The following is a 22,668-nucleotide window of genomic DNA, read 5'->3' on the forward strand; positions in this document are numbered from 1 at the left end:
GTAACGTGCAGCTGCAAGCACGCAAAAGATGTCTGTACTTCTGCTACTGACGGCAAAGGATTCAACACAAAACTGTCAAAAGAGGCCCACAAGATATCCTATAAAGACCAAACACAGCTCTGAGTATTCAAACCAGCTCACACAAACACAAGGTGATGTTAAATATCTAGGCTAACAACAGATTTGAACTATTCCCATAATGCTCTTGGGGTTAAACCGTCTGATTTAAAAGTACTGCACAGTTATATTCCACTCATTTAGGGTGCGTGTCGGTGGAAAATAAAACCATTTAGTTATCAGCTGGCCCAGATCGGCACGGAGTGGAACGATTAAGCAACGAGAAAGATTTGCCGCGATAGTGGAAAAGCACTCGTAGTTTCACAGTAATTTAAATTCTGGTAAATTTAAGAGATTCACCAGGAACCTCAGAGGAGTTTAGATACTGTCTAATGCATATCGCACTTAAACCTGACAAGCAATTGCTAAAATGACAGCCATTGATCTGATTTGCTATCTGTACAAACGTATAATCAGTTTGAGGTTGTGAGTTATTGAACTTCCTACATTTGAGAAATTTACAGTCTGCATGAAACTGACGTAACGATAGTATTGTTTTCCATCGTGCCGTATATCCAAGTTAAACAGTTTCTGAAAGGAGAGATAATGAAAGGCGGGACTTAATTTCCCAGATTGAGAACTGATTGGATTGTTGGAGGATTGCCATCGCTATTAAAATGGAGGCAGATATCATTGTGAGTTGGACGTCCATCGTGGAGGATTATTCCCCACCGGACTCACCATCGGCTCCCTCACATGAAGAAATCTGCACTTTCATGCCATTCCTTGTGACAGGAAGTGATGAAAAGTCATTTTGTGGGGGGAGGAGTTTAAAGTTTTTGATGAAATGCATGAATACAAAAAAATTGAAGTGAATAGATAGCTCACTTCTAAAACACAACAATATTTACAATTTTGATTTCAGGTCATTCGTATACATTCGTATATTTGTGCAATGCAAATCTAGCAAATATGTACATGATTATATATGCTTGAGAAAGCTGTTCTACTATGATAATTGGTGATGAAAATTAAATTATGTTCAATAAGATGAACTTGTGACTCCTGAGATAGGCGCAGGCTCCCCGTGACCCGAGGTAGTTCGGATAAGCGGTAAAAAATGGATGGATGGAAAATGAACTTGTGTTTACTTCCGCATTAGCTAAGGGATTCTTTGCGTTTAGGTGGTACTTGAGACTCGAAGAGCTCCTACAGTACATTTACATTTAGTCATTTAGCAGACGCTTTTATCCAAAGCGACTTACAAAGAGTGAGGGAGCAACAAGCGATATGTCATACAGGAGCCATAATACATTAGATCTCAATACAAAGTTACTGATTTTAACTAAAGCTAGACCAATACCTGTTGAGAGAAAGTGTTTTTTTTAAACCAATTCCGCATTGCACAAGGTGCAAACAACCTTAGTCTTGTCGATGTTTCTATTGGGAAGCTTCTTAAAAATGAATATTCCCTGAAGCAAACCCGGCGAATATAATATATACATATTATATTAAATATGTATGATTAGTAGAAAAAATAGCCATACTGAAGCCCCTCCCCTAACCCCACACCCCAAATCATATTACAAAGTTCATACAAATTAGCCAGCTTGCAAAATAGTTACGAATTTCCATGAGATTGTGTTGGACACAATAAACACTGAACAGTTACCTAAACTGTGCTGTGTATCTATTGAAGGTGTGAGCAACACTGGGATTATACACACACCCTCAACGTAGAAAATGTGTATATAAAGAAAACTGGCCATCTGCCATCTGCGCAGGGTAAAGGAACATAAAGGGTCCGGGACCATTCATCTTCTCTCTCTCTTTCTCTCTCTCTTTAGCGCATTTCTTTTACAGGCCTGTTTGTGAAGTCATTTTTCCAAGGGTGACTAAGACAGAGCAACACAAGACTCGAGCAGACTGAGGCGGTGGAAAAACACATACATTTCTACACACGCAGTAATGACGGCTATTTTCTGCTCCGGGGACTCCCGGTGGAAATTTACAGTGAACTATGTTATGCAAACACGACAGCAGAAGAGATGGCTGTAGTAATACAGGTGCAGGGCGCAACAATTTTACAATTTGAGACAAAAATAAAGGAACGGAAAAGTTTGGAATGAGATGGGAACGGGGAAAAGAGAGGGGTGGAGAACAGGAGCATGCGCTGGTTGGTGAATGACTGTTGGTGTTAGTTGGCATATCTGTGCAAACATCAGACCATGATAATATGACCTCCCTCTTTCTGTCCATTCTTCTGTTTGCCGTGACTCAGCTAGGAGCACACGAGAGAAACTGTTCTCCCTCTATCAATATATCAGTCTGGAGCTTCAAGCGGTTGTCATGAATATATACAGTATAACCTACTATTTACCCTTTTCGTGAAGTCAAAACACTTTTTTTAAACAGTTTTTCACCCTTTAATTAAACAGGTGCTTTAAATATGATGTACCTGTTATCTTAAGTATCATAATTACAGGTTTACATTGATCTCACACTGAATCAATTTAACGGTGAATGCAAATAACTGTCTGCATCTGTCTGTCAAGGTGTGTGTCTATACCCTTACAGCAACACACGCAAACTTATACAAAATTCAAACAAAACCGTGTTTGTTCAACCTCAGACAACCTGCAGCCAGAGGGGGTCTGGACCTGGAGGCATGTGATTGGCTTGATGCCAGAGGTTGTTTAGGTTGTACGTTTGATTGACAGCCTTGTGATTAGCGTTCAAATGTAAAACTGCTCAAGTGAACCTATGAGGCCAAACAAGGACACAGTAGAGATTACAAATGCACACAATCAAGCTTTTCTTTGTTCAGTGCAGATTATTTAGAGGTGAATCTGATACGGTTCCATCGTAACACGTTATCAACCCATAATGCACTGCATGACAGCAAGAATTCACTATATATATAGGCAGTTAGATCAGAATAAAAGGTTGAATGTTAAGAATTTTAGGGAAAACAATTATTAAAATTGCAAACAAAATAAAACAATGAAAAAAGACAATTGAACGTGTGCGTGAGCACAAACAAATTAGTTTTTTATTATTATTTGAATATAATTATTTAATATTTAAATCTATAGAGACTTAAAAAATGTATATAATCATACTAATGTATCACTCCAAGATGTTTTAAAACACAAAAGCAACTTCATTGAAGGTTTGATCATATACAGGCGCTGGCCCGAAGTTAACTTTCCGTCTGTAATTGGTTATAATAGAATTTACATCGCGGCTTTAAGATCAGCAGATTCTGTTGCCATCTTTAAGAATCGGCTGAAAACACATCTCTTCCGTCAGCACCTGACCAATTAGTTCTGACTCCTATCTCTTTTCTTCTCTTTCCATTCTTAAAAAAAAACCTTAGCTTTGTATACTGTGGTAGGCTATAAGAGACCAGTTTTACTGCACTTATGCTTTTTGTTGTCCCAATTGCTTCCATTGTTTCTAAGTCGCTTTGGATAAAAGCGTCTGCTAAACGACTAAATGTAAACGTATTAAATTAATATAATTTAATATGGACCTTAACCAACAGCCCCCTGTTCAAGTCCATTATATGGAGAAGAACCCTGGGAAGCTTTCCTTATACGCCTCAATTTGTTTTTGACAGAAGAAATAAACACACAAACATCTTTTATGACATGTGGGTGAGTGAATTATGATGACCATTTATTTTGAAAGTGAACTACTCCTTAAACATTAATTTACATTCATATTTGATTATATATTAATTGTATTAAATGAAATTTCAACCGTTATTGATTCTTTGCAGAGGTAGACCGGAAGTTAAGTTTGGGCCACATAACGTTTGTCTATGTTGCTGAAACTGTCTATAGAAACTATAACATTTGGGAAGGGGTAAGGGTCTCTTTTAACATAGTGTGAAGCAAGCCAGGAGCAAGAAATATGAAACAAGGAGAAATGACAGAATGCATTCAACAAGGCTGGGCAAGGGGGGACATTTGACATATTCTTTAAGTGAACCTAAGCAGATGTGTGTGTTTGTTACCTGTATCTGTTTAAGCACTTTGGGGATAGGTTTGCAGTTGAGTTTCTGGCATGCTTGTCTGTAGGCATTCAGAATCTCCTCCACAGTCACATTCTTGGCTGCAGGGACAAAACGACACGAGGACAAAGTCAAAGGTCATGCAGAAGGATGCTCAGAAGTCTGAATATGTACATAATCATTATTATTATAATCCTCATCAAAGAGTGATAAAGTATCATCCGTACTGAAGGTTGACTATTCATCTATAGGTAGTGTTCGGCAAGAGTGAGAGATTGAACAATTAAAGGGAACAGACACACAGTGTTCTCATAGAGTATGAGGTGGTAGAACAGTGCCCTGAGAGAAGTGTGTACAGCTCAAACCTCTCAGTAGAGTCTTTGTGTAACAGATGAACACACATATTCAAAGAACCAACCAGTGAAGAACCTCTCAGAGCTGAACTCAGTCAGATGACTACTACACACATTCAAACTTTCTGCAACACACACAGACAGCCCCTGTTTACACCTGCTATTAAGATCCATTTCACATGAACACAACCACACAGTGCTCAATACAGGTTAACAGGGTCCAAACGTTTTGGGATCTGATTACTCAAACCACATTAAGAGGGTGTCAGTCATGTGACCACATTTGGAAAAGCACATGCACATACTTTTGAAATACAGTACAATACCGCATTTAAGGGGATGTACTCAAGCACATTTTTGTCTTGTTATGATGACACTTTCACAATAACATAACATCTGCAGTTTACACAACTAAACTTACTGTATAAATAAGACAGTATATGTAAGGGATAGCCAGTGTCGGGTGTAACTAGTTTCTAAGTAATTTGTAATTGAATTACTTTTCCTTTAGAAAAGTATAGTAAGGATATAACTAAAAAAAATTCTGTAATTGAATTACAGTTACTTCTGATGTAATTAAAAGCTAAATACTTTGTGTAATATTTGTCAGCAATAAAAATCTAAAAATCTATGTCTAACTTTAAAATCCGTGCTTTAATGTATAATTCTCACATTTGTAATACTTTGGTCAGTAAATAATACACATTTATTTAGTTTCATATTATTTATTTGAATAAATTAAAAGTGCCGTTTCATGTCTATCACTTAACTAAACAAAATTGATAAAGGATATAGAAAGTAATTAAATGCATTTTGGAGAGAGTTTTTTATATAGTGATCTAATTATACTATGGAATATGTAACTAGTAACTAGTAGTTCATTACTTTTTCAGAGTAATTTGCCCAAAACTGGAGACAGCCCATTTTGAAAACGAAAAATACATCCAGTTTCAGTTTTTTATAACTAAAAAAATTGTTTTATAAAATTGGCTATAATTATGTCTTAAGGATGTTTGCTTAACTTTTAGATTCAGTTCTGTTGGTTAAGTTTTGCGAAAACGTTTGCATAGTGCTAAAAACTTGAAACAGGAAGGGCTACTGTATCATTATTTCCATTTTGCCAAACAGTTCTCTTGCTAAATTGTTTTATATGGTCATCAGGTTGAAAACCCAACCAGAATATTCCATTTAGTTGCTTTACAAGAAAATGGTCTTATATTAATTAATAATCAATATATAAATTGAAAAGCACGTTTGAAAACCACTACACTCTCTCTGTTAATGATACCTTCTTTACCCCATAAATGAAGATAGACTCCAGAAGGAAGCGGCATCAGTGATGAGTAATGACTCTAATGATATTCAACTTGTTTTTGATACAGTCCCTCTACACTTCGAAAAAGCACCGGATTAATAATGACCTTTATCAGGAACATGATTTATAAATGTAAAGAAATAAATGAACGGATGTGAGGATTTAGCCAAGAGTGCATCATGCATTCCTCATCGTCTCCTCAGACAGATTCTAATTAAACACTTGAACTCTGAAAGATTTCCAATGCTTCACCGTCCATCAAAAGGGCTGTATGTACTAAATGTGTCTAAAAAACAGGACATTCCAGATGACTGAGAAATGTAGTTTGACACTTTAAACAGGTCTCCAGACAAAAAATCATTTAAGGAGCCATTGGCTCCCGTAGAAGAAAGCAGGTGCCAAATTATTTTATTAAGAGCCATATAACATGAACTCGCATTTTTTAATAAGAAAAACTTTTAGTTAGCCTGTTGTGTGTAAATCTTCTCTCTCATAAGTTTTGCTCGTAAAGTTTTTCTTTCAAGTTGTTTTCCCTCATAAGCATACAGGAACTTGTTAATTCCACCCTAAATCTTGAGGAAAATCAGCAGAATTCCACAGAATAGTTTGAAATGTGTTAGCATTTGTAGTGTTCACAAATATAAATGTGTAAATGTGTTCGAATAGTCTTAAAATGCTGCCTATTCATTTAAAGGCAGATGACAGCAGATTTGGTTCTGCTTTTTTAAAAAGAGGCAGAGAAGTGTTATTGATTATATATTATATAAGACTGATTAAACTCCGAATACACCTGACCAAATTCATGGGAATTCATTTGAACCAACAGAAGGTGCATGTCAAGACCATATTTATATATTAGACTAAGAAAAGTAGGCTATATATTTTATATTATTATTACTATTATTATTATTATTAAGGGCTTGTTAGGTCATTACGTTGATTTTAGCTCGTAATAATGAAACTTTTCTGCATGTTCACAACACAATGTAAAGATAACTTCAAATAAAACTGTAGGTGTCCATGAGGTGTCTTCAGTGCAAAGCACATCTGACCACATTTTGTACAGCTTTTGAACACACCATCTGGTACGTCTCATATAAGGGTGTGTGGTATGACCAAAAATGTATATACAACGGTGTTTTCCAGATTTATACCGGTTTCCAGGTACATGGCGGTATTTTTTTTACCACATTTTCTACTGACTCAGGGAGGAAATAGTGCTTGATTGACTTAAAATGCCCTTTTATATTGTCATGTTGACAGTATCCCCTATCATAACTGCAAAGTTTAGACTTCTTTAACAAGTGAATAGCACGCAAAGGTAACTTGTATACATAATATTTAAGCAAATAAATAGAGACCAGGGCTCGAAATTAACTTCAAGAGTTAGAAGCATAGACCCAAAAATTAATAGTTGAAAAAATATGCATTTGATATTATGTTGTGTTTTACATAGTCATGGATTCGGGATTTCCTGAAATCATATTTTTTAATCATAAACAAAGGTTTAAATTAGATATGTGAGAGGAAAGCGATCGGATCATGCTGTCAATCCTCCTTACTGACCCTTATTTCTCATTTCACATATAGAGATACAGTTCCAACTAAAAACACATCATATTAAATGCTTACATTGAGCAGATATGAGGGGAACACAATAGTTTTTTGAAAATGTTTGTTTGTGAGTATATTTAACATAATGTAATGCGAACCTGCAATTGCTATACTTGTTCTCGCTCCCATTGCGACGGGAAAGAAATATGTAACGTTACCGCTCATGTGCAAAACGCACGCATACATCCAAGCGCCTCCGTTTAGCGCATGTTTATATAGAAATATTATGATAAAATAGTGCCACGGCATAGAAAGACGTATTCTGTGTAAATGGCCGGTTACAGTGCAACAGTAAAAAGGGACCCCACTGAAACATCGTCACGCTGCTCCGCGTTCTGCATGTGACATACACCGTTAATGCGGTATTTAAAAAAATTCATATCATAATAAAAAGACATACTGGTATTCGGTATGAACAGGTATGTCGCCCAGCCATAGTTTTATAAAAACTGTAAAACATCTAAATGTGAATGTGCCATAACACTTCAAGATAAAGCTAGAAGATAAAGTTGTTGTTCTGAATTAAATGCACAGACCTCTGGATGATTTGAACATATCTGAAAACTCAAGACATTACAGTGTTATATGGAGCATAACGCTGTAGCATGAAAGTAAGTCCTTCACTAGGTATGTCAGAAACTAATCTAAACTAAAGCTGTGTGAGAGCAGAGATAATCAATAAAGCACAGTCGATCAGCAAAACAAGCTTTGTGATAACTAGTGGCTTGCAGTCCTGTAACTGGAAGCTTTCCAAGAGGAATGCTGCAGAACATTCAGTCTCTTGCTGATCTGCTCGGATTGCTAAATTAAAGTCTACTTCTTTAACAGATTAAAACTCATTACATTAACATGAATGCGGTACAAAATCTCAGCAAATTCAGTAACAGATAGAAAGTCACAATACTAAGTAATGGTACATCAAAAAATGTATGAAGGTTGAAAGATCAAAAAAGACGATTACGAAATGTATTTTTGCAAAAATATAAATAAAATCACATCTGAAGAGACAGCAATCATAAATTTAGCCAATAACACCAGACACTGTACTATGACTATTGTGTGGTTATTGAAAATTCAACTGTCACTTCTAGCATTTCCCCAAAAGTCATATGGGATTTAGCACCCAGACGAGGAACAACAACCGTATGTGACGATGTTATCGTATATCGCCGATGTCTCAGACAGATACCAGACAATAATATTGGAAAATAGGCGTTAAAACATTATCATGCGATGTAGGCCTTAGCTTGAACGTTTATGTTCATATGCCCAGGCAGTCAGTAACAGTGACAGAAGTTTGTAAACTCTGTTTTGTTCTGTCAGTTGAATGAGCTGCTGTTTTCCGCCGGTGGCTGCACAGATTGACCAAGAGAAAGACGAGCAAAGCAAAACCTCATGGTCCGGGCTGTACCGGTGTTCGAATTGTCCTACCCCGTCAGATTTTCCTAGCGCAGGGCAAAATTTTATATAATCTAATCACATCGACAAAATAAACAGGTAGGATGATTTCACAATGCAAAATACCCTGTCAGATAGTCCTACCATTTTAAAATAAACACATAAATAAATGTACAGCTTAAATGTCCTGTCAAATTATCCTACCAGCATAAAAGAAGCATGTAGGATTATTTTACAGCGCAACACCCAATCAAATTGTACTATAGGCATTAAATAATATGTAGAATGATTTAAAAACGATTCCCAAAGCAGTATAAAATAAACAGGTAGAATGAGTCTATTGCCTAAAAAATTACGTTACATTGATGTGCTCATGCCTGGTAGCACCATCTGATGGATGAAATTTCAGGACACCTGCAACATTTTTCTACAGCATAAAAGCTATGGTTCATCTACGCTCTTACCTGATGAAAGAAGTCATTACAACACTGGTTTGTGCACGTGGCCCGCCTGTGTGTGTGTGTTTGTGTGTGTGTGAGAGTGTTTGTTTGGCACTTGACGGGTCCGGGATGAATTCCCTCCCGGTCCGTAACCGCAGATCGATTGTCTGCGCAACATTGCATATAGTCAAACACACCCGATATTATCAGATATCACGATGATTTTGAAGTCGATTATCTTTTTTTTTTTTTAAGATATCGGCCACCTCTAATGTGTGATCAATAATTTGTTTCATATTATGAATTCACATCCATTGCACCAGGTGGGCTTTAGCAAAGCCCCTCTGATGAAAGAGACTGCTCTCTCTCCCCAAGCCCACGAGACTTATCTACTTGAATGGGGCTTAACAGTTATCTTCCAAAAAACGTACAATCTTTTCCACATAAAGAACGGTGAAGATCTAATAATGTTTTTGTATGTGTTTTTAACGGTTTCAAAACAGCTGTACAGAAAACACGCAAACTGTACCACATGCTATTGAAATAATCAAACTTGCATTTGACTGAACTGTACAAAACGTCTTTGCATATCTCTTTTCCTGATCACTATTGAATGATGCGTTAAACTATACTTGTTAAAATTATTTTTAAGACTCCTTCTATACATTTTAAGACCTGATCGCCACTTTTAATCGGTTACATCTGCACTTTTACTTTTTTTTATGTACTATGTTTAGTTGTGATATCTTACAATTATTATAGTCTTAGTTTGTAATAACTAGAGGGTATTTGCAGGTTTCTGGGAGTTAGAAAATAACATCTTCTTTACAGTGTCGGTTCGACTGCATTTCTAAGATCTTAGAAACGCGGATTTAAGACATTTTTATGCTAATTAAGGCCTTATTTTGACATTACTTTTAAAGACATTTGAAGGATCCATGGACCCTCTTGCTTATAATAAATACATCCTGCACTGTCAAATACAAAAAGTCTCTCCCTTAGCCATTGGTTAAAGTCGCTGTGTAATTAAAAATGATAATACTAATTTTCTTACGTTGCAGTGATTATTATAAATGATTTATCCATGCACATCATCATTTTTGTAAAATTCATTTTTAGTTGTATTCTTTAATCAAAAACGTAAAGCTCTAAACAACAACTCTTCTCTTCATGACGTCATGCCTGAAAAAGAAGTAGGACTATACTGACTGTCTAAATGGGTATCAACGGTGTGTCAGACCAATTTACAACGATCCAATCAAGAAGTCCCATCCTTCTTTTTCAAATTTCAGATGCCGTTTCACTCGGATGTACGTCACGATAATGAAATCGCGACTTCCGTTTCATTGTGACTTTTAGTCATCACAGAATATGAACTGCCATTGTAAAGTAACTGTGCCAGCTCACTTTCCTGTGAAACACAGCTCTGTAATTCTTCTGACTTGACTAATAAGCTGTATAATTACATGTTTTTAGAAGCTTCGGTGAAACAACAAAGCCAAAGGCCAGATCCAGTAAGCTTAAACCTGATTCAGTGCAAGTGAATTACACATATTACGCAAGTAAATTCTGCAGGCAGGACGTAATCACAGTAGGTCTCACTACTCAAAGTTCAAACAGTAAAGTACAGCAAGTCCTGCTGTTTCTCAAAGTAAAGATGATGACACTTCCTTTAAACCGTGCACTGTATGCGATAAGGACGAAGTGTAATAAAAAGCATAATGTTGGGAATTAAAGCGAGGCGATGTCTGCAGACAGAATCAAGCCCCTCGGGTGCAGACAGAAATGTATGCATAGAGCCAAGACTGTGTTGCGTCTCTCGACTGCATCAAACAAGCCCAGACAAAAACACCACTTCCTCAAAACCTAAGGCGTGAGCCAAAATGTACCGCAGCTTTGCTAGGTCTGGTTCTCAAGCTAATTTTGAAAACATTTTTGAAAGATGTATTTTTTGAAAATAATAACAATAAAGCGTTATGATCAACAACCGTTAAAACCCAAAGAACAGATAAACGTACACCTTTGCATCCAAAGAGTGCATACAGAATTGGTTCCAAATGTATATATATATATCTACAGTATATAATGCATTTTACAGTGGAAGGTCAATTGGTTGGGTTGGTACAGTGGATGGGATATTTCCTCTTTGTTTGGACAGATCAAAGCTGTCTAAATAGTTTGTTTTGCGAGCTCAAATCATCAATGTTTTTTCCCCATTAAATGTGATAAAGTCTCTCAACAAAGCCCAAAGTTCTCTAAACATCTATGACTTTTCAATGATTGTCTTTTAAGAATATGGCCTTTAAGAACACACATGAGTAAGTGTAAGTTATGATAATAGGAGTAAGGAGAGCCCCTGTGGGAATTTCCGTATGAGGTCTTTGGGGTCAGTGGCAAACAGAAGAGGAGATCTATGCTAAACCCCCGGGGACATCGTGATGCAGTAACATCCAAGCGATAAATTCTAAAATAGATCTCCAAACACTTCATGCCAGCTGACCTCAAAGTCATTCACACAGCAGTGCCACAGTCATGGGGTACGGTGCTTGTGTGTGTGGTAAGAGAAAGTAAAACACCTGAACCGCATCCATGCCCTTTCTGTACTGATAAATCACCTCAAAGATGACCTGAACGAAACCAACACTGCTCAAAGATATAAACTGTCATCCAGAGGTCACATTCAGAGAGGCCTACCAGTTACTTGCATTTGGTTAGAAGAACAGTATTTGGGATTTGGCATTGTTTTCATAAGGTGTCACTTTGTGAGGCTAGATAACGCAGAGTTACACTTGGCAGAAATTAAAATAAAAAGTACTTAAAATATAAACAAAATATATTTGTATAAATATCGTACAAACGTTTAATTTGAAATACATGAATTCTCAAACTTATAGTAAAATGTATCAAATTGACAGTAAAAGATTTTAAAATGTAAATAGATTCTAAAGGTGTCAGCCATTGTTACTGTTACACCATGTCCACACAACAACATCAAAGAAAAAATTATAATATAGAATCTATTGTAGCCTATTGTAACAAAAACATGGCAAACAAACCCTTTCCAATGTGTTGCAAAGTGGTGTCACATCTGGTGTGGACACTAAGTCATCTATCTATTTGTTTATTTTCTCTGTTCTGCTTGGTGGCATAGGTCTGCTCTCAGTTCCAAAACTTCCATCTAAATTGGTAAAGTGGGTAGCACGAATGCTCTAAGTGGGTTTGTGTCACATGCTGCATTTCCTGCCTGTTTTTGAAAGGAATTGTGGTTAATGATCAATCAGACACAGATCATGAGTGATACCCAACAGAACCCCCAGCAACAAAAAACATGAAAATCCAGAGCAAAATTTACTTATCACTGAAGCAACTGGGCAATTCCAACGATATGGACGTGAGATTTTGCGATATGGATGTGACATAAAAATTCTCAGAGAGTGAAATTGTTACGATTATATTGAACCATCTGTTTATATTTTAATGAACCCGTGTCGATAGTCCAAAAATAAAAAAATGTCAGTCTATGAAAGAAAAAAAAGGAAAATAAACATGTGTTAATGGATGTTACAAAAAAAAAGGATGCAGTTTTTGGCAGACGATAAACTTGGTAGGATTTCTGTAAAATAAAATGCACAATTCAGAAGCATTATTATTCAATGAATGGAGATGGGTTGCCTCTTTAAAAAACATAAATAGTTACTTTATACATTTATATATAATTTTCATTTGTAAATTTATAAGGAATGTGTAGCGTTATGGATGCAATCCTGAAAATGGCTCTGACCTGACTATGAAAAATCATGCACTAAAAATAAAACAAATGCTTTACAAATTTGAAGAGAGATCTCACATGGGTATTTGAACCACCAAATGTTCAAATCTGTGCTGTTACCATAGTAAAAACCGCTTGTAAAAACTTACTTTTTTCATGGTAAGGTTGACATTTTCACAGATTTGCCCAACTGTCTGATTTATTTATAAAAAAAAATTAGCTTCAGGCGATTTGCTTGGATGTGCTTTAGTTGTTTTAGCATTAACAGGAGGTCACATCTACTTAGGATTTCTGCTCAACTGTATAATGAATGTAAATCTTAGGCAACAGCATTTTGTTTGACATATGTGAACTAGAAGTGAAACATTACAATACAGTTTTTACTTAGACACAGCCTTGGTTAGCATAGTCTGACTATTCTTGAAAATACTATTCTTTAAAAGCTGCATCATTTATGACGATATGCACGATATGTCCATGATATAAATCTTTCTGGGATTACTGTAATCATAATGATCAACACAAGAATACAAAGCATTGTGACAAACTTGGTCTCTTAGCAATAGAAAGGAGAATGTTTACCATTTTGGGGGCCCTAAGCAAAGTCAAGACGCGGGGCCCCCACATGCATACTTAATTTTTTTTCTAATTCTAATTAGTGAGACATATTAAACCATTGATTTATCTTACTTTGAATCGCATAACAGCACACAAATTTGTGTGAAGTTTGGTATAAGGCTAAGCATTCTTTGTTTAAGAATCAAATATTTGATATGTGCGCTTCATGACTGTGTATCTGTGCCAGGGGTGGCACCACTACTCGAAAAAATCTGGTGCAAATTTGATATTTTAACTGTTTCACTGCCATTGACGAGTTATCTCGTCATTAAAAAAAAAAAAAAGTACAGAATCCCAGAACCTAGAACGTATATTTCTTATCGGTTTTTAATGATTGTTCTGAGTGTAATCTGGGCGGAATCTTGACAACACTACATCAAAAAAAAGTAAATTATTTCAGGTGTTTAATCAAAGTGATGCATTTTTTAAGAAACCTACCCACATAAAAAAAGAACAAATAAAGAATTTGGTTTCTTTTGTTTAAAAGCAGAGACTCTGTCCTTTCATTGGACACATTGTTTGTCCATATATTCTTTACAGAAAATGTACTGTGAGCCATAAAAATTTAGTGAAAATGTAAAAAATGCTGGCATAGGCTGGCAAGTTTTTTGTTAAAAAAGGCTGGCGGTGAAAGAGTTAAAGGGAACATATTGCACGAATACGTGTTTTTCTGTGTCTTTGGTGCGTTATAAGTTGTCCATGCATGTATTAGACACGTCAAAAAATGCAAATATTAAAAGTGTGAGAATAAATGATGCATTCTATCTAAAAGCGAATGCTCACCCAGACCTGCCTGAAACGCCTCATGTAACCACACCCCCACAAATCTACGTCAGATTTGACCGCAAGTAAGCAAGTAAGGTGGGTTGCAGTATTTGACCAATCCCTACCCACTGGTTATCCTGCCAATCATATCACCCCTCGCTTTTCACAGCGATGAGCTCTGTAAAAAATCTGCACGTTTCAGAGAGGGGGGGCAAAAAGGTGATACAAACAGCGTTTTTAACCTTAAATTGTGTTTACACATTGATTACATCTAAAACTAAAAATAATATTTCTTTTAGTCCTGACATATAACCCATTTAAAATGCAATATAATTTGAGTTATCCATAATCAATTACACTAATAAATAGCACGATTACAAATCAAGTAAATAGTATAGAAATTCATTTTATTCATATATAACTATGAAACAGAAAATATATACACGAGAATGGCTTTATTGGGCAATATGCTGTATTACAGAATGTTTGGAAAGCAGAAACAAAATGGTTCTGAAGTTGCAACAAACTATGTTAATTAGCCTATGGCGTAATCCAGCGCCACATTTCAACAAAATATGTCCCATTTGTATGTAATTTTCAAAGAGTTTAATTACAATTCATTTTATAGCCTATATTTTGGTTGCATTTTTGAGTTATAATAAAATTTAACTGCTTGTATTAAGTAGGCAAGTAATATCAAAATATCTGTAAATTAATCCAATCGTTATTGTAATCGAGCGCTCAGCAAATATCACATCGCTGGCAGAGAAGATAGATATCGCATTGAATAAGGATGAACTGTGCGAAACTGCCAATTTACAGCCGTAATGTAAACATATTTTTTGTAAAGGTTTTCTGAACTGAGAGTTCAGAGACAGGTACTGGCAACACTACGAGATTGCACAGAATTGCACAGCATATCTGCACCACGGTATGTTTTTCAGTATTATAATTAATAACAATAATAAACTATTCGTTTTTTCTTTATATTTTCAGCTTTAATAAAAGTTGTCACTGCAAACACATCAAAACAGACTCGGCTTTCTAAACAGAGCCACTGGCTCGTTCGTGAAGTCACATGAAAAGAAGTACGGTGGATAAACAAATACAAGTGTTTCCCTGATACAAAACTTAGCGTGGGATGAAACGGTGTAGGAAACCAAGCTACAAAAGTGGGAAGTTCAGCTTCGGAATACAAGGAAATAATACACTGTACAGTACAGGCATGTGATTTCAACTACTTCCTCATTTCCAAATAACAACAGAACAATGTGTGACAGTGAAATAAGACCTATCAAAGCCTCTGATATAGAAAAAAAAACTTCCTAAATATTAGAACCACTTTAAAGGGTTGCACTGCAGGCGATATAAACAAAAATCAAATGATTATCCATCTTCTATACATTATCTGTATCCACACATCACATGAGTGGATCACCTAACTGATTACTCGGTCTACATTGCGATTTACTATATTTATTCCAAGAAAAGGCCTGCTGAAGCGACCTGATCTACTGTGCCCTGCTCAAAGACACAATGGTGGCAATGCAGGTCTGGGATCACTGGAATTCTCCATGGACAACATTATGTGGAAATTACACAGCGAGCTTTGTGCTTGCTCATCAGCTCTTTAAACATGAGACTATTACCACAAATAGCCTCTGATGGCTGGACCTGGAACCTTTAAAACTTACATAAACTCTATAACCCGTGCAATTCCAAGCTCTCCTTTTCAGGTAGAGAAAATTAAGTAATACTATGTAGAAAGATGATACCAAAAATATTACAACTTGCATTAATAACATTGAACTAATGATAAATTAAACCACAAGACACCACAAAACCAGTTAAACTGCAGCTGGCTAATAAGTATTTATTTTTAATTAAAAAAGTTATATCTGAGATAGATGGCGGACAATGAGATTCAACTCTCGATAAATAATATGAATTGCACATTTTTATCATCACCAACTATGTTTTATATATTATCAGCTGGTAATGCATAGCGCTAGCGACATCAAGTTCATGGGATCAATACCTACAGAACACACAGACTGATAACATGTTCTTTGAATACACTATTCAAAGTCGATTTGAATGAAAGTGTTTGCCAAAAGTAAAAATATAATGCAAATATCAATGAAAAGAAAGAGCCGCTGTCAAACCATCCGTTGTTTTATTGTGTCTTGACGGCTTTGCTGGGTTTTGATTGAGCTTACTCAGATATAGGCAATGCACACTACACCTTGGCATGTGGAAAGCACACAAAGGAGATTCCCCGCAGGCCAAAATGAGACACACCTCATAACCTTTGGCCGAGAAGAAAGCAAAGAACGTGCAATTACGTTTTTGCTGGCTCACAAACATGCGTTTGCGAGTGTGACGTGATGCAGCCAAACGCTCAGAATAACACGAGGTTCTGGTTTACTGTGCTTTACACAAGATTCCGATATATCAGTGTTATGCAACACCGTCTGGAAGGGTTACGGAGGTTGCTCCATATCTATGTTTGCTGGAGCCTCATACGAACAGTAATGGCTGCAGTTGTTATGTAGCTTTGGAATGACCCTGGAGGACTCTGGGATCAAATGTCATTTGGAACACGCGAGCCTTTCAGGAAACCACTGCTGTTTATGCTCTCGCGCTCTTTTCCTGGACCAAAACGGGTAACAGAAGCCATGTTCAAAGCTCTGGCTTGGACCCAACGGGAACTGAATAACCTGACCACCGAGTACGATCACACAAACCTGAGTGGAGCAACAATGCAGGCCGCAGGAGATGGCCTCTGCGTATGGGACGTGACTCAATATTTGCCAGTCCTTCACAACAATTCAAAGGTGTTGATGGCTCAAGCAAACAGCCTAATACACAACACCACATTGAGAAACTGTAAATGTCCGCTTACCATGTCTCCAAGGGTCCTTCGGCTCAACCGCACCCGAGATGATGTCCTCTTCTGAAGGAAAGGTCACCCTTTTGGAGCCGTGCTTGACCCCTGTTCCCTCCCCAGGTGTGGAAGCAGGGGAGACGGCCTCCACGCATGGACTGAGCGAGGACACATCTTCAGAACTTTCCTCTGAATGCAGTTCTATGACAGTTTCAGAAACGAGGACGTTATCGCAACTAGAGGCACTTCCCTCACTTACAGCAGTCGTCTGGTCTGCTGGTTGTAACTCCAAAACACCATTTTCATCCAGACTTAAATCCACACCGATATCCATGTCACCATCATCATCACCTCCATCTCCAAGAGAACATTTGGTCACTAATGATTCCTCCACATTGCTTAAAAGTTTTTGCTGCTCACCGCTGGAACCGTTCACAGGGTCAGCTGACACTGCAGGCGACGCAATGGATCCTTTGTTTTTACTGTGTATTGCTTTGATGTCTGTGGAAAGCTCAATATCCTCATCCTTGGCATGGACGTCTTTTAATCTCGCTAAAACAGCCGAGTCCACAGCCTCCGGGGTAGCACCCCGCTCCTCATTTTCTCCATCCGAGAGACCATCACAGGGAAGGATTTTGTCCACGGGGTGTGATGTAGTGTTGTCATCGACGTCGGGTTTGGTCATGGCATTACACGAATCTACAGCTTGATCCTCGCAATTCATTTTCTCATTTCCAGAAAGCTGGAACACACCACTGCCTGTCACGCACTAAAGATGTTCAACCAGCTAAAACATAGTCTAATCTTCTCGAACTTGGGGGAAAAACAGGTCAATATCTCCCTGACAAGTGCATTGGCTGTTAAACATTCACATGACAGCAAAAAACACTACTTTGAGTGGGGTGTCAATTTATATTTTATGAAAACCAACTCTAATAATTAAACTTTACTTAGTTGTGTTTTCACAAAACCACTTATATGACAGCATTACTGTAGTGTTCTGAAGCGTTTTATGGGCTGCATCAGGTTAACAATCATCAACTATGCTTTATATATTTCCTTCAGGGTCCGTTTAATCCTGTGCTCCAGATTAGGTTGTAGGTACATGTCAAACAGAGCTGACGTCAAACTGTATCAATATTAACCACACAAAAGAGAATATTTTAAATGGGCATCATGTTGACACTTTCACACACCACCATTCAGCAAACATTGCGTCTTTAAGGTTTGTCCACGATTACATTTACAACCGTTCCTGCTCTGTGACCACGATCAAGAACTGGCAGACGTGTTAAAGATATCAAGACTGTATATTAGATATAGATCATTAGTCTTTCACAGCTGGCCTGCTCTCCCGGGCAAAGATCTCCGCGTTTACTAAAAGAGACTCTTATAAGCCAACGATTTAATATAAAGTGCAATATAATGTTTAACGATCCAGTCGTGTCTTTAAAGTGTCATGTCGAATGATCCATCCGTCCATTTCACTTTCTGTCCGTCGCGGCGATGGGCTAAAATAAAAACAGGCGTCACACTCCGGAGCGCGCTAACATCCTCAAAATCCGCAAGAAACGCCGTGCGAGGACCGTGCAAACGCTCTCGTCGACTCGAACGATGTTGAGAAGACCTTGAAAACGCACAAACGGAAGAAAAAGAGGAAAATATCGACTCCGGTGCTTTCTGTCCGAACCGACTGTGTACGTCTGTTGACTGCTCAGAGATACGTCATCAACTTCAGTTGAAACGCACTGGAGGATTAGGCTCAGCACTTTCAACACTTTTTATTTATAAATACTAAATACTTACAGTCAGCTGCGCGAACATTGCGGATGTTTTTCTCTATATTTCGTGATATATTCCTCAGCGATGACGACAGTGACATACCTCAATTGTTGCGCTTAATAAATAGCTTTAACTAGTTCTGCGAATCTGTTCGGCAAGGACATTTGAACTTGCCAAACAGCTGTCACGCTGGATACTTTATGACGCGTGTTAGCGTGGAAGTAAATAAAAAAAATAATAATTTAAATATCGATTAATAACAGTTAAATACTTTTTTTAAATAATGTTTTAAAAAAATGTGAAAGACGTAAGAGCTACTTTATGCTGAACTATATTTTTTAAATATAATATTTTAATAGATGTTTATTATTGCACGTGCAATATGGCACATTTTCCATATATCCGGCCATACTATTTGCTGGTATTACCTGCTGAACCAGTTCCATCAAATTTATTCAAATGGTTTCCGTATTTCGACGTTACGAAACCTGGGGTCACGAGGGTCCCTGTATGTACTCAGGTTAAGTGACTTAATATAAACTTAATTGGTATATCGGCGTTATCTAAAAAAGCCCCTTGAGGTAAGTGTATATTGCATGTAAATGTATTTGAATCTTACCTTTATTATAGTGTATTATTGTATTATTTGTTAGCATCTTTTAGTCATTTTGCTAAATGTCATTAACAACAACATGAGACTTAAATGAGTAATTTGCTATGTTGCATGCACAATGACATTGATGATGCTTGTTAGTATTACTTTTGTAGCCCTTTCATTCTTCAAGGAGTTACATGTTGTGAAGCTAAATTTAATATGTCTACTTCATCAGTATACATACTATTGATGATGGGATAGGTTTCCAAGTGGAAAATGAATATTTGTAAAATATTAATGAACTGATATTTTGCACCTCCTGCTCTGAAGTTTATTTTGCACACTCACGTAACTCTTGAAGTAACTTTCTTGAACTGAAATAGGCCTATATTTATTAGTATATTAGAATACTTGACAGACAAATGAGCAGAAAAAACAGATAGTGTTCTGGCTTTTGCTGAAATTAGTTACTCTGTATTAGCACCAAATTGCTTATTGCTCCTTGAACTCTCTGTAAGTCACTTTGGATAAAAGCGTCTGCTAAATGTTAATGTAGAAAGAAAGGTTATAAGTATTTGTATCCCCATTAAGCAAATCAAATTCTCTTATTTCTTGAACTAATATTTCAGCTGGGGGATTCGAGCAATTCCGGTGGATTGGCTTCACCACTTGCTGTAGTTATAGCTTTGCATATGCATGGTCATCTCTTTTGATCTACATTAGTATTTACAAAAGCATAGCTTACACATTAATTTCTGTCTTTTACACTTGCAAGAAAACCTGGTGCGTGCTGGATTAACCGACGGCACCAGCTGTCGGGCGCAGAGACCCAGCTCGCACTGAGTGACGACCCCGGAAGGCTTGGCCAATGTGACGGTCTCTGGCCCGTACCAAATTGACTGCTTTCGCAACTGCAACGGCGCTACTTCCAACGGCAGTTTATCATTTAGAACATTTACTCCACACATTATAGTTCAAAATGGAACTTGAAACACAATTATATTTAAAAATGACTAACATGAACATCGCCAGAGAACTACTGTCACACCTAACGCATTAATTATTCAATGACAACAGCCAATGGCAATTCTCCAAGGGCAGAATAAGCAATATTTTAATCATTTATATATTGTTTGTTGTATATACTTAATTTTGTTTGTTTAATAATCAGTTCACATTGTTGGAACACTCACTGATACAGTGTATACAAAATGTATAAAATGTAGTTGTGAGAGCGAGTCTTTAAATACATACTTTGCTGTAATTGTTCATCCAGGCGCGGCTGCGCCTTGAGACCCATGCAAATGACTCTCTTCTTGTGCGCTTGGAGGTCACACGTACATTTTCTCACGGCGGGTCGCACCCGCCCTGTGGTAAAATTTGCGAAGTAAATGCCCCAAACCGGCACGGTGGCTTAGTGGTTAGCACGCTCGCCTCACACCTCCAGAATTGGGGGTCGTGTGTGTGTGTGTCTGTGTGTGTGTGTGTGTCTGTGTGTGTGTGTGTGTGTGTGTGTGGAGTTTGCATGTTCTCCCCGTGCCTCGGGGGTTTCCTCCGGGTACTCCGGTTTCCTCCCCTGGTCCAAAGACATGCATGGTAGGTTGATTGGCATCTCTGGAAAAATTGTCTGTAGGGTGGGAGTGCGTGAGTGAATGAGTGAGTGTGTGTGCCCTGCGATGGGTTGGCACTCCATCCAGGGTGTATCCTGCCTTGATGCCCGATGACTCCTGAGATAGGCGCAGGCTCCCTGTGACCCGAGGTAGTTCGGATAAGCGGTAGAAAATGGATGGATGGATGGATGGATGACCCAAACCTGATCTGTATTTTTGTGATGCAAATGTTATTTTGTATCTCAGTGGAGAGTGGTCTGACAGCCATGTCAAAATAAGGTGGGCAATAAATGTAAGCGGGAGTAACAGAGCGGAACATGACCAATCAAATCAAAGAAAACAGTTAGGTTTTAGAGTACAACGCACAAATGGCACAACAATTCAGGTAAATGACAGTTGTGATCGCTGAGGAATATATCTAGAAATATAGAGAAAAACATGCAGGTAAAGGCTGCGAGCTTGTCTGTTTAAAGGTTGTGGTAGGTCAATAAAAATAAAACAAAAACATATTTAACAATCAATTCTGATTCACAATCACTTTATTTGTCAGTGTCTTTATTCCTTTAATGTTCTCTTTTTGACAAAATTTACCAAGTGTTTACAACCTTTAGAAGTTCATGTCTGGTCTGTGCACAAAATTTAAAGGGACAGTTCACCTAATATAAATCTGTTATGTAATGCTTTGAAAATCACATAACACTTCTAATGCAAGCTTTAAGACATTAAAGCCAATCCCCTCACCCCCCCCAGACAAGATCAATCCAAACTAACCTCCAAAATTGGCAACCCTGAATGTGATTAATGTGTGTACTACGTAAAAGAGAGGTAAAATTCCATTGTACGGCTGTGAAGTGACAACAAAGATGTTTTATTATGTATATGTGACCGTGGATGAGTCTAGTGTTTCCATTACAAATACCATCATTTACCATCAGCTGTTTACCATTGAAAGCGTAAAAAATCCCTATATTTAGTGTTTTTGGATTAAATTGATGACTTTTGGACTCCTGCCCATAAACTTAAACTTTGTATAAAAGCACATGATATTTCCGGAGACAGTAAAATCACATGAGCTTAAACTTTTTGGTCACGTCGCGTGTTCTAGCAAAGTGATCCAAGCAAAGCATGAATTTGGTGAGAGTCCCGTCTGGGAGGAAAAAGACTTGTCTTTGGTGGGTCAGAGGGACTGCTGGTGGAGCTCGCTCACTGCTCATGTGGAGTGTATCACTACAGGTGAGGCATCAGAAGTTTATCTGTGTTTTATGAGATAAAAGCTCATGTGAGAATTGCATTGTGTGTTTTAACACTCACAGAGAAACCTGTAGGTAGGCAGGAGGAAACGCGCTTTGCGCTTGTTGACCGGGTCATGCACTCCATTACAACAGCTGCTCAGCTGGACAAGAGAAAGCCCAACACTCTCTTCCATGATGGAAAAGTAGATTCAGCT

The 22,668-nt window shown here is 37.5% G+C and overlaps 1 protein-coding gene across 1 annotated transcript in view; it reads right to left on the bottom strand.

The window, feature by feature from the left end:
• ppp1r37 (protein phosphatase 1, regulatory subunit 37) overlaps positions 1-18,953 on the bottom strand; it is a 36,924-nt gene extending 17,971 nt beyond the window's left edge. Inside the window, 2 exon segments of the mRNA XM_056765892.1 lie at positions 4,079-4,176; positions 17,253-18,953. Coding sequence (XP_056621870.1) covers positions 4,079-4,176; positions 17,253-17,958 — 804 coding nt within the window. The 5' untranslated portion in view covers positions 17,959-18,953.
• Between the last annotated feature and the right edge of the window lie 3,715 nt (positions 18,954-22,668).

Source organism: Triplophysa dalaica, chromosome 14, assembly GCF_015846415.1.
Source record: "Triplophysa dalaica isolate WHDGS20190420 chromosome 14, ASM1584641v1, whole genome shotgun sequence".
Lineage (NCBI taxonomy): Eukaryota > Metazoa > Chordata > Actinopteri > Cypriniformes > Nemacheilidae > Triplophysa > Triplophysa dalaica.